The following is a 13,571-nucleotide window of genomic DNA, read 5'->3' on the forward strand; positions in this document are numbered from 1 at the left end:
GCACCTGGTATGTTCCAGGAATCACATGTGGTACTTTGTTTTTGAGAATTCTGTTGTTGCTACAGGACAGTGGTTCTTAACTGGGGGTGGTTTGGGCCCCCAGGGGACATCTGACAACGGAGGTATTTCTGGTTGTCACAACTAAAGGGACAGTACAGGTGTCCAATGAGTAGAGGCCAAGGACACTGCTGAATGACCTTGTAAATGAACAACGCAAAAAGCCCTCCCACGGCAGCCCAGACCCTCTCTTCTGAGATGAACTATTAGTGCCATGTTCTACCTTCCAGTACCTTCTGCAAATACAAGTAGAGGCATGTGAATATCCTTTTTTATGCTCAGTGGGAACAAATCACACATTGTTCTACATATATGTGTATCTTGGAGGTCATTAGTTCATCCCATGTCAGAACCAACATTATCTGCCTTAGTGGTCAAAGAACCAAACAGATGCTAGTTTATCACGTCCGGCCACAATAGAAGGGAGCTCTTAAAACCCAAGTCCTGGCCCCACTCCCAGCAATCGATTCAACTGGCCTACTAGCACCCAAGCACCCATTTTCCCTGAGTACCGTCAAGCTGGAAGGCTAGAGCTAGTCCCCCTGTGCTCTTCTACAGCCTCCTACCCCTGGGGATCTCACTCCCTCTATTCCCTTCCCTACCAGCCTCAAGCATGTTCTTCTCACCTCCCTTAAACCACGCCCTCCATCAGCCACCACTGCCGCTCTTCCCCTGCCCCCTCCCCTTCCCAGCCAAGTTTCTCCACTCACTGTACATTCCATTCACTCCTCAGACCACTTCAGTTCCTCTCTCCCAGATCACCCAGCTCTGTTCAGATGTTATCTTTCCTCTCAATTGACCCTAGATCACATTTTTTAAGTACTTCCTTATGTCGCTTCTTCAGCTCTACCAACATTCAGCTGGTTGGCCTGAAGGGAAGAGTCAGCAGAAGCATATATAAGTACAACCCTACTAACCCAGGATGAAAATGTTGGTGGCCAACAGGTTAGATACTGGTTCTCAACTGGTGAATGTGGGTTTTGCTTCTTCATGGTCCTCCAGTTTGGGAAATCTGTATTTACAATAGACAGAGGTGGGGTTTCGTGCATCAGGAATAAAGTCCTAACAAAACCGGGTACAGTGTGGAACCATGTTAAGATACAGATGTTTATTAGATATCCAAATCAAAATAGCAAATAAGCAATTGACAACTCTAGAGTTCAGGAGAGAGAGGCTGGATATAAATTTTGGATCTTCAGCACAAATATTTAAAGCCACGAGAAGGTGGGTTTCAACAAGGAAATGAGTGTAGAGACGTCCAAGAACAAATCCCTGGAAAAAGAATCAGAACTAAAGCAAGAGACGGAGGAGCAAAGTAGCACATCCCTGCAAAACAAAGCTAACAAAGTGGGTTCAAGAAGAACTAGTCAACCCTGTCCAACAGGACTAAAAGTCCAGTAGGAAGAAGACTGGACCTCTCAATCTGCTCATCACTGCTGACCTTGACGTGGTTTCAGTGGAGTGGAAAGCTTGACTGGAGTGCTTGAACAGTAAAAACTGGAAAAGCTCATCTAGAAAACTCTTATGAGGAATCGCACTATAAAACGGAACAAACGTGGCCTGCAAGCAACCCATCGTGAGTCTCATAAAATGTGATTCCTATAAGGGCATCTACTGCTCTCATGCTATTTCGGAACAAGCAAGGAAATCCCATTCATGTTCTCTCTCAACTCTGTGTCTACTAGAAATTATTTTGCAGCCAAAGACTTTCAGCTAACAGAGTCACAGAGCATTTAACTCTTTCAGAGCTAGTGTGAAGCTCCTATAGGTATTACACATATCGTTTAGCCCGCCAGGGAGGAAATCTGCTTGGTAACTGGCCCAAGGCTGCACTAGTCCAGCGTGCTCTAGAGAAGAGGCAAACTGCAGACTTACTAGTCTGATGCTGTTTTTCGAACCGGATGTTGGGCGAAATCACAAGTGATTTCCTTCCTGCTTTATTTTCAGAGTATGCATGCAAATGTGTATGTGATACATCTGCTAATTTAATTTCCTACGTGAAATTCTGCAGAACATCTAGGTCAAAGCGTACTCTGCATCATCAAAAAGGATGAAGGGGGGGGGGGCGGGAGGGGATTGCATGCCAAAGTCCTTACTTTTAAATGATTATCAGTACACCAAGTAATAACATGTAACAAGTTCCTGAATTTTATCATCTAATAATTTTGATTAAGAGAAAATAAAAGCAGCCCAAACAATTATACTAGTATTTGCTGTTCTGCCCCTTAGCCAGAAAGGACTATTTTAAGGCTGGCTGCTGCTTCACACAAGTTACAATTAACTATTTACTACTTTTTCATAGATAAAGCCCCTGACCTTCAAGAAAGCTTTAGGGAAAAAAATATTTAATCCCTTTCTTTCTTTTAAACAAAAAAAAAAAAAAAAAATGATTTTAACTACATCTAAGAAAGAAAAAGTACCGATATATATGTTGCTTGAGCTTAAAAGGCATAGGAAAACAGAACGTATGCACATTAAATTTCTAAGAAATAATGAGGTAAAAGAAGAAAATCTTTGGATAAGCTCTACGTTGTACAAAGAAGCTCGATTTGCTATTCTCCAAAAAGTGAAGGGACCTACACTATAATATACAGAAATAATTTAATGCCTTTTCACAAGGATGTAACTCAAGCTGTGCTGAAGCTTCATATTCCAGGAAGGCATATAAAATGCCAATCTGCTCACAGAGCTGCTTCCTCCTCTCCTATCCATTGATGCGGTAGTTTTCATGGATTTCTGGCCGGATGTCACAGACAAAGGCCAAGAGGTTATCCAGGACTTCATCCCTGTTCTGCTGGAAGTAGGTCTGGAGGATGGTCATCTTCTCCTGGGTCTCCTTCTCCACTTCAGTGCTGCAGCTGCCATGGGATCCCAGAGCCTAGAGTCGGGGGAGGGGTAAGGACACATAGGGAAGGTCAGATCGACACTCAGGCTGGTCCAACTTCCTTAGTTCTGGAAAAACCCAGTCTCATCAGTGAATACAAATCATCAGCAACAGGCAACGTAACCTTGTGACTGAAGAGCATGTGGGAAGGTGGCGTTCCCAGTTAATGGGAGCAAAAATTGATGCAATCACTCTGGTGGCCAACCTTCAAACATCAATCAAAGGTAAACTGCACATTTCCCCTACTCAGAAATCACCCGAGAGAGCAATATATTCATTCTATGTCAAACGTATAGCCCTAACCAAAGACTGGAATGAACCTAAAGATCCAATAACTGAGGACTGGTTAAACAAATCATGGGGTACCTATTCCAGAGAACATTCTCAGCTATAAAGAAAAATAAAGTAGATGTGTGCTGCAAAACAGAATGAACTGTAAAATATGCAGTTTAACGGGGAAAAAGCAAGATATAAAATGGTGTCAGTGTGGTTGGTAAATGGGTTTGTGTCGTTTTAAAAGGGAGAGATAAATGAGATTATTAAAAAAAGAACACCTCTTAAAAAAATAAGGGTGGAAGGGGATGCAATTTTGAAGAAACAGTTTCAACATTACTAGTTAACGTTCTAGCTCTTATATTAAGCACTGGATTCACCAGTATTATGTATACATGACATCTATTCTTTCAAACATAAATACTCGGGAATCCCTGGGTGGCTCAGCGGTTTAGCACCTGCCTTCAGCACGGGGCATGATCCTAGAGTCCCGGGATCAAGTCCCACAGCAGGCTCCCTGCATGGAGCTTGCTTCTCCCTCTGCCTGTATCTCTGCCCCTCTCTCTCTCTCTCTCTCTCTCTCTGTCTGTCTCTCATGAATAAATAAATAAAATCTTTAAAAAACAAAAACAAAAACAAACACTCTAGAAGAATATGCAAGAAATTATTAATAAGTGACTATTTCTGAGGAGGATTGCAGGTCTGGGTGGGAGGGAGACTAACTTCATCGTTGCCTATTTTACTGCTTGAATTTTTTGCCATATTCACATCTTATTCTTTCAATCTCCATTCACAATTTTAATAGATACTGACATATATACTTTAGTCTTCACCGTATAGTCAGCTTTCCATCAAGGGTATGCCTACTTTGTTAGAATGAGACCTTGATCAGGTTCTTCTTCTTCTTCTCCTATAAGCCCTTCATTAACAAGTCAATAAGAAAGGGAGAAAGCTGTAAGAATACTTTTCTTGGAGGCCATCGGGAGTTCAGGCACTGTCAGAACTTAGCAGGCCCAGGAAGGCAACCCAGCCAGAGGCAGAACAGAGATGAGGGCCTAAGGCCCTGTCCAGGGAACAGCAGCCCCGGGGCACCAAGAGGGAGTGGCTTGGGCCTCAGGCAGGGAATGTGCAAACGTTGTTGAGGCTGCACAGGGAGGGATGGAGTGAGGGGTTCCCGGAGGAAGCCCAGAGCACTGTGTTCCCCTGCGTGGGCAGACACACAGGAGAGCCAGTGCCTACATGCAGTTTACACGCAGAGAGCCGGAAGAGGAGTCCCCTGGCAGGAACGGGGGTAGGGAGGGCTCCTAAGAGCTTGAGGAAGTAGCTTAGGGAAGTCTCCCATCAGGTTCTTGAAGACGAATCTTTTTTGTGTTTGACCCTTTCTATCTTCTGAGCTGCTCTTGCCTCTTTCCATATGTATTAACAACTATGTCCCTTCCAAGCTGTACATGCTCTTTAGTGCACAAGGTGAAAGCATTCTCTCACATGTCACCTAGTCCTCCATAACCTGTAAGGAGGCCATCACTCCCCTTTTCACAGATGAAAAAACCAAGGCTAAAAGAGCTCAATGTGAGGGATGCCTGGGTAGCTCAGAGGTTGAGTGCCTGCATTCAGCCCAAGGTGTGATCCTGGAATCCCAGGATCAAGTCCCACACTGGGCTCCCTGCATGGAGCCTGCTTCTCTCTCTGCCTAAGTCTCTGCCTCTCTCTCTCTCTCTGTGTCTCTCATGAATAAAATCTTAAAAAAAAAAAAGAGCTCAAAGTGAACATGCAGTTTCCCGAGTTCAAACTTAGGACTCTTCATCCTTTATTGTTACTGTAACTGCTCATATTGGTGGAACAGGGGGGCATTTCCTGTTAGTTAGCTCAGTTGCTCTTATTATTAAAAGGTCCATAACCCAGTAATTTGGGGGAAGGAGGGAGGAGAAAAGGGGACAGTACCTCTATTCCATGAATATAAACTATATGCCAGGCCTCAGTAAGTTGTCTCAAAGCTGAAGGGGTTACAATGAACATGCTAGGAAACCTCAGAGCTCATGCTTGCATCACAGCACTGATCCTGTCTCTAGAAGCAACTGCAGCATCGATGTACAAATTAGAGGAGGCAGCTGCCCTGACAAGAGTGCTTCTACACTGTCTTGTGGGCAGTCTGGCAGCTTACAGCACCGATCTGCCCCAGTTCGAGTCAGACACATCTGAAGTCTTAATAGCACTGAAACAGTCCAGTGCAAAGATGAAAGACACTTCTGCTACTTACTGCAATGAGAGAGGCATGTGGCTTTAATCACTGGACTTGGGCCTGAGAGGGTGTGTGCCTGGAACCAGTGAAGGTCACAAGGTAGACTTGAGAATGAAGCCCACAAAGACATGGGCCGAGTTGAACGATGGAAATAATGTCCTGAGAGATTAAGCTCCTGGATCAAAATAAAGTTAGCCTTTCACCTGAGTTTTTAATTATGTACACCAATAAACTTCACTTTGCTTAAAACCTGTTTGAATTGTTTTCTATTACTTGTATCCTAGAGTCCTGACAGTTTCTTTTCTCTGTGAAGCCCTCCGCCATCCTCCCCCTTTCCAGAATTTTCCGTTTCATGATCTGTTGTTGTACTGTTATCGCATGCATCTTCTGCTTCATAGCCCAGCCTACCCTGTTGCTGAGTGTCTCGACTACACTGGAGTGGCCTCCAGCTGGCAGATGTTTATGACCACCACAGCCCTTCTCACAGCTGTAGGTTTGCATGACCTGTACTTTGTTACTGAGTCGGACTAGACTGACCATCAGACTTTATTTTTTTTTATTTATTTTTTTTAATTTTTATTTATTTATGATAGTCACACACAGAGAGAGAGGGGGGGGGGGGGGGAGACATAGGCAGAGGGAGAAGCAGGCTCCATGCACCGGGAGCCCGACGTGGGACTCGATCCCGGGTCTCCAGGATCGCGCCCTGGGCCAAAGGCAGGCGCTAAACCGCTGCGCCACCCAGGGATCCCCTGACCATCAGACTTTAAACTAAGCTCCATGAGACAGGGACTGTGTCTATCTCTGTTCACAGCTGATCCCCTAGCATCAATAGATATTTGTGAAATGACTAAGTGAACACTAGCACTCAAAGTTAGTTAAAAGCTGATCACCTAGGAGACTCAGCCTGGACATGCAATAGCCAAATTTTCAAATTTCAATTTTCAGAATCACAATCTCCAAGCTGTGCTGGATATTTTGAGACCCTGGGGAAAAGGGGAGAAGAGGAAAGCCTCAGGAATTAAAGCAATAATGAAAATAAGCCAGGCCCACCGCAGCTTCCTTGGCCTTGAACTCCTTCTCTCTTTGCAGACGGTATTGTTCAATTTCAGCCTGAGCTTCTTCTTTGGCCTGCTTCAGCCTCCGGTTCTTTCCTGTTTTCAAAGGAAAAAGCTACATCAAGTAGTGGTTAAAAGACAAGCAGAAGAGGAAGGAGAGACTGAGATGGTAAATTCTAACGGTAAACAAGGAAAAAAATTTTAAGGTGCAGTCCCAAGAGACATGCATGGGAAAGAGGGAATACAGAGCTAACTGCCGGTACAGGTTCCTGCTTCCTTCAGGCTGTACTTAACTAGGAAGTGACTAGGTCAAAAGGACAGTCTTCCCAAAATGATACGGTAAATGATGGGAAAAATTCTGGAATGTGTCAGAATATTCTCTCCATCTCCACTATTAAGAACCAACATAAAATGGGTGACATTAGCCATCTGGGGGAACTCCTCCTCTTCCCAACTAGTAAACACCTAAGTAGCTTGCTGATGACAACCAGAGCTCTGCTGAGAAGCTGAGCAAGACTAATATGCTCCCAAGGGACATCAACCTAAAATGTAACTAATGAAACAGATGATGTAATATTGGAAACTAAAAACCATGCCTGTGCGCAAGAAAATAAGCGATGAAAGGGATTCTGGAAAGGAATCCTGAATGGGGAGCACTGGATAGTTGAGACTGCACAAGCATCTAAGAAGCGAGGAGACACAGGTGCTCTGGTTTCTTGAAGAAAATAAACACACAGTTGAGAAAATTCTCTAGATGCCATGGGAGCCTGTATGAAAATAGGCCACAAGACCAACCAACACATATTCTTTGTTTTGAATCTAGGCTCGCTGATCAAATTTCTCAGATACTCAAATTAGTTAGGGGGAGAGGGGAGGAGAACTTAAGACGATCAACCTGAGCATTTATTGAATTTAGAGCAAAGACATCCTACATCTAAAAGCAAGCTTTGTTAGACATCAATGTACATAATTTCCCAATTCCCACTCAACCCACAGGCGTGAATGAAACTGAATTAAACCTTCTGTCTCCTAACGAAGAACAGGATTTTGGATGTATAATGACCCCATGACATCAACACTCCTTGATGTTTCTGGTACAACAATCAACAGATCTAAGCACCCAGAGACTATCTCTGCAAGTGTAGGTTTACTCCAGTATTATTTAGGGCCCACTGCTGTCCACGTGAGCCAAATTCCCCTTTCCTCCACGTGCCATCCTCCTCATCGGCTACGTTCAAAGCCGTATTTCAGAGCCGAAGATCTTTTCCAAACCAACAATCTACAAATAACGTTTATGGCCCAAACATTATGCTACCTCCACCTAATTACACAATACCACTCTTTTTGTCACTCTCAATTCCCACAGCTCTCTGAATAAAAATAAAATCATGCTCTGCCCATCATACCTTCAAAGTTCATTTCTGATGGGCTTCTCTGAAAACCAAAACTAAATATTTGAAAAGGAAATCATATTTCTTTTAAACTTTATTTTTGAGGGAGCGAGCATTTTGTTTCTACTCCCATGAAATAAACTGTAACCCAATTAAGTTTTATGGTCCAAAGCAATGATTTCATGAAAAACTGAAGTTCTGTCACATCGTGCACACACTTCCTCTTCCCAATTCCTCACTGGGCAAGTCAACCACAATTACTGATCAAGTAAGGCAGTGATTCTTTTCAAATTACAGCTCTTGTCAATACTTCTGTTCCTAAGTACTACAAATTCTGAGATGTATTCTAGCCATAAACTTACTCCTCTAAAACAAACTCATTCAGTAAATATCAAAAGGCTATCTGAGACACACAAGATCCTGCACCAAGCTTGAAGAGATAAAGAGAAGCGTAAAACGTGACCCCTACGTCCAGGGCACTCAATTCTTCTTCCTATATTCCCAGTATTTGTTCCTGCCCCTCCCCTGAATCATCTCACATGCCTCCCCACAGACACAACTTCTGTTACTAAGGAGCCATCACAGGACATGCTCTGAAAAGTCATTCTGGAAATAGCTTATCAAGGGCGTGATGAGAAATATTCTGTGAAGAACACAGAACTTTCCAGTGACCAGACCAAGAATAAAAGGCTTGTTCCCACCCCCAGCTCCCTCAAAGAAAACTTTTCCTCTGAAGCACAGAGCCTCACACGGCCCCTAATCCATAAAGTACAAGAGCCATGCTTGAAATCTACTTGGGTGTGGGATAAAATCCTAAGTCTTGTAAGGGGAGAAACACCAAGGAACTACTAACAGTAACAGATCTTGCTATGGTATCCTTGTAAAGGGAAAGAGGCCTCTAGGCTGCTTCCCAGGGCAGGGTCAAACCATTTCTCACGCCTCGCGTCACCCAACTGTATAACAGGGACACGGAGACCTACCTCACCAGGTGGGGAAATGAATACGTACCCTTAAATGACACACAGTCCCTGTAATCCAGGAGCTTGGTCTAGCAACTGAGCCACCTAAAGAAACAAGGCATTGCACCGCGAAGACAGAAATAAGCTCTTAGGAAGGGCTCCTGGCCTAGCTGGAGCGGAGGAGGACAAAGCAGGGAAGGCTTCCTGGAAGAACTGCTGCCTACATTCTGAGATCTGAAGGACTCCTAAGTGTCAGAGAAAACAGAGTGGAAACTAAGAAGAAGCACCTCCAAGCAGAAGAGCTGTGCAAAGGCTTGCAGGTGAAATAAGGCGAATAAGGTGGTTCAGGAGGCCTGGAGGAGAGAACCTGAGAGGGAGAAGGGAAGAAAGCTAGCTACTGACCCAAAAACGCTGCCCCCCCCCCACCATCAAGGAACCTGGGCTTTATTTACTCTGCAGGCCCTCAACATTTGTTGAGGCTCCTTAAGGCCGCGGGGAAGTCCTATTCGCACGCCCGGGAGGGCTCGGACTCCAGCAGGGAGAACACACTTGGACTTGGGAGGCGGCAGCGGCCTTCTTCCGCTCACCAGTCCCGGTTAGATCCAGATCCACCTGCGAAGTTCCTGAGCAACCTTCCACGTCTCAACTCTAACCCTGTCTCACCTGCCACTACCCGGCCCACTCTCTGCTCCCCTCACCGGGACTCCGAATACCGTGATGATGGAAACGCTGGTGCACCGGGCAAGGCCTCTGGCACATAGTAACCACGGGGAAAAAAAAAAGAAAAAAAGAGGAATTAACAAATTAGGCTGGCACCGGAGCCTCAGAACACCTAGTGTCCCGGCCTGAGATGCTAGGTGTCGGGATGGGGAGGGGGGGTGAACAGCCATAAACACCTGGGCGACTGGCTAAACACCGCGAGGGAGGGAAGACGACAGAGAGAACGGTTTCTAGGCCCCGCCACCGCGAAGAGGACGGTTTCTAGACCGAGCAATCGCGAAGACGGCGGTTTCTAGGCCGAACAACAGCGAGGAGGACGGTTTCTAGGCCCCGCAACCGTGAAGAGGACGGTTTCTAGGCCCCGCAACCGCGAGGAGGGCGGTTTCTGGGCCCCGCAACGGCAAAGAGGACGGTTTCTAGACCGAGCAATCGCGAAGAGGGCGGTTTCTAGGCCCCGCAACCGCGAAGAGGGCGGTTTCTAGGCCGAACAACAGCGAGGAGGACGGTTTCTAGGCCCCGCAACCGTGAAGAGGACGGTTTCTAGGCCCCGCAACCGCGAGGAGGGCGGTTTCTGGGCCCCGCAACCGCAAAGAGGACGGTTTCTAGACCGAGCAATCGCGAAGAGGGCGGTTTCTAGGCCCCGCAACCGCGAAGAGGGCGGTTTCTAGGCCGAACAACAGCGAGGAGGGCGGTTTCTAGGCCCCGCAGCCGCGCACAATGAGACCGCGGGCCCGAGCAGCGAGCAACGGGGGCGGGGCCGACGCGCTCCGCCGGAGCAGCCCCCTCCCGCGCGCCCAGGCCCCCGCAGGCCCCCGCAGGCCCCCCGCCGCCCCCGGGGACCGACGGCGCCGAGCCCCCCCGCCCCCCGCCCGCCTCCCGCGGCCCGGCCGCGTCCCCTGCACCCCGCGCCCCGCCGGCTGCCCGTCCCACGCCCCAAAGCTCACGCTTGCGGGCCTCCGACACCTTCTCGGCGGCGCGCTTCTCGGCCTGCAGCAGCTGCTGGATGCCCTGCGACTGGCTGGCCATGGCGGCGGCGGCGACGGCGGACGCTCCGGGGCCCAGCGAAGCGGCCTAAGCCGGCTCGAGCGGCTCCCCCGGGTCAGCTGACCCAGCCGCTGGGATCTGCGCCTGCGCGCTGCGCCGACGCCCCGCCCACCATCACGTGACGGCCGCGGCGCCGCGTCAGCTGATCGCGCTCGGGCGCGGAGACTGGAGCGGGAAGGGGCGGGGCGGGGCCAGGGGCGCGGGGGGCGCGGCTGCGCCTGCGCAGGACCCGCCGGCGGCCCTCCCCTCCCCCGCTCCGCAGGTGCCCCGGGGCGGGGCGGAGCAGCGCGCGGACCGGTCCCCTCTAGTGCCCCCGCGCCTTGCTCGCTCTCCCCGCGCTGCAGCTTTGCGTTGGCGCTTACAGGAGGTCGAACGTTAGGACAATCTTCCCGGGCCGGGGGCGGGGCGCGGCTCGGCGTGTGCGGCGGCCCCGCGTGCCCCCGGGAGGATGCTCCCCCTTCTCCGCGCCGCTTTCCCGCTCCGAGGGCGGAGCAGGCCGCGGGGTCCCCGGTCCCGCGCTCGGCGGGTGCACACGCGCGCGGCAGACAATCAAAATCAATAGGAAGTGGTAGACTGAGCAAGTAATGAAGGGGAAATGCAGAGCTCGTTGGCCAGGGGGCGCGGGGAGGTGTCCGAAGGCCTTCCCGGGCCTTCCCAAGGAAGTGGCGTTGACAAGGAGGTCAGACCCCTGACCCGCTCCTGAGCAGCTCTGGAGCCACGCTGCGCCCTCGGGTCCCCAATAACCAAGCTGAGTCCCCGCGAGGGTCTGCAACTTGCCCAAGCCCCCCCCCCCCCCCCCCCCTCTGTCGGATGGGGCACTTGGACGGAGCCAGGCTGGCAAAGCGGAGCATCTGGTCCACTGCGCTCCTCTGCAAGTGGGGAGCCTCTTGCGGGCTGGGGAAGCACCAGATGGTCCCCCGGAGTCCGCCCTCCGAGCGCCGGGAACGAGGGATGCCAGAACTTCCCGACAGGAGTGTCTCTCTGTACTCAGGGAGGAGCTGGACTCATGACTCAGGACATCTTCGTTTGCTTGAAGTCAGACCTGGGGTTGGGGAAAGAGCTAAAATCCAGAACACCTGTTCTTTCCTGCTGAAGGAAGCAGCGCTTGACTGGTCCCTGGGACTGTTAAGTCCAGTCAACCAATTGCTAGGAAGATTTGTCATTTTTCAGTGTTCTAAGAAAGTGTGCTTCATCCAGTCCACAGAGGACAACACATACTTCCAAGAGTGGCAAGAGGATTAGGAGATGATGGTAGCCGAGAAGTGGAAATAACCCACAGGCCTGTCAGCTGATAAACAAAAGGAGTCGATAAGCAAAATGTAGCACATGCGCCCAATGGAATAGTGTTTGATCCTAAAGAGGAGTGAAGTGTGCGATCGAGACAGGCCGCAACCTGGATGGACCTTGGTTAACTTTATGCTAAGTGAAAAGATGCAGGCACAGGGATCCCTGGGTGGCGCAGTGGTTTGGCGCTTGCCTTTGGCCCAGGGCGCGATCCTGGAGACCCGGGATCGAATCCCACATCGGGCTCCCGGTGCATGGAGCCTGTTTCTCCCTCTGCCTGTGTCTCTGCCTCTCTCTCTCTCTCTCTGTGACTATCATAAATAAATAAAAATTAAAAAAAAATTTGAAAAGATGCAGGCACAAAAGGCCACAGGTGCAGCTTCACTTAGGTGAAATGTTCAGGACAGGCCAAGCCACGAAAACAAAAGTGGGTTAGTGGCTAGCCAGGAGAGGGACGAGGAGCAATGGCTAACTGGGTTTCTTTGTTGGGATCACGGAAATGTGACAGATGGAGGTAGTGGTGACAGTTGCACGTCTTGTGAATGAATATACTTAAAATGCCAAACTGCTTTAAAAGGGTGGATGGGACAGTATGTGAGTTATGTCACAATAAAACTCCTACAAAGAGAGAGAGAGAGAGAGAGATGAGGAGGAGGAGGAGGATGTGAAGCCCTTGCACTTGCACGGTTTCTAGTCTGTAGTAAATGCCAGGAAATGGAAGCTGTTGTTTTTATCTGGCTAGAGGGTAATTGTTTGATTTACAAACCTGGTCCTCCTCGGGACTTAACAAAAGCCCTCACACTAGGGTTCCTCTAACAAACAGCTTCCTGAAAGCATCAAAATATCTACATGTTCCAGATTTTTTTCTTTTTAAAAAAAAAATATTTTTATTTATTTTGCTTGCAACGTTTCAAAATTTCACTGTATAGAGCAATACTGGACAATCCGCTCTCTGAAATGTTCAGACTGGTTGGTATTTTCTGGTTATCTGACTGGGTGTTGGTTGTCAGAACTTGGGTCCTCTGGGGAGATGTCCCGAAATAACTAAGAAATGAGGGTGAAGCAACTGCCCTCCAAGGGAAGCCTTGAAGTCCTGAGCCTGCAGTCCAGAGCAAAGATTCACAAAGTTGTCTGAAGGTTACAGAGTGGATCCCAGACTTTGTACCCCTGATGAGTGAAAGTATTAGCACATCTAAGAAAAGACTGCCCGGTCTGATGTGTGGCTGTTCAAACACAAGCCAGAAACAAGGTGAAGAGCCAATAATGACCTTCACAGGTCCCAGCTCAGCGACGACCAAGGGAGGTGGGGCCTCTCATTGCTTTGCCTGAGGAAACTAGACAGCTGGGTTCAAATCCAACTCTGTCCTTTACTTGCTGGGTGACCTTGAGCAGACTACCTCACGTCTGTGAACCTCAGACTCCTCATATGTTCAAAATGAAGTTGATGGTAGTATCATAGGGTAATCGTGAAGGTTAAATTAGTTGATACATGTAACTGGCTTTGAATGTGCTCACTACTAATGACGTAGGTATCTGAATCCCTGTGACAGTGGCTTCTCAAAGAAAAATAATCAGTGGGCCTTTTACCTATCAACCTAACGAACTTAGTTAATGGAGGTTTGTCTAAGACAAAGTCAGGGCTCTAGAGAGACTTTGCAGGGC

General features: G+C 48.5%; 1 protein-coding gene across 1 annotated transcript; it reads right to left on the minus strand.

The window, feature by feature from the left end:
- Window positions 1-1,150: 1,150 nt before the first annotated feature.
- On the minus strand, window positions 1,151-10,792 carry ATP6V1G1 (ATPase H+ transporting V1 subunit G1). Its single transcript, XM_072727551.1, has 3 exons — window positions 10,526-10,792; window positions 6,507-6,607; window positions 1,151-2,935 (listed from the first exon to the last, which is right to left on the minus strand). Exons 1-3 carry the CDS (start codon window positions 10,605-10,607, stop codon window positions 2,762-2,764), a joined length of 357 nt encoding a protein of 118 aa, XP_072583652.1. The 5' UTR covers window positions 10,608-10,792; the 3' UTR covers window positions 1,151-2,761.
- Between the last annotated feature and the right edge of the window lie 2,779 nt (window positions 10,793-13,571).

The sequence above is a fragment of the Vulpes vulpes genome, chromosome 12 (genome assembly GCF_048418805.1).
Source record: "Vulpes vulpes isolate BD-2025 chromosome 12, VulVul3, whole genome shotgun sequence".
Taxonomy (NCBI): Eukaryota; Metazoa; Chordata; class Mammalia; order Carnivora; family Canidae; genus Vulpes; species Vulpes vulpes.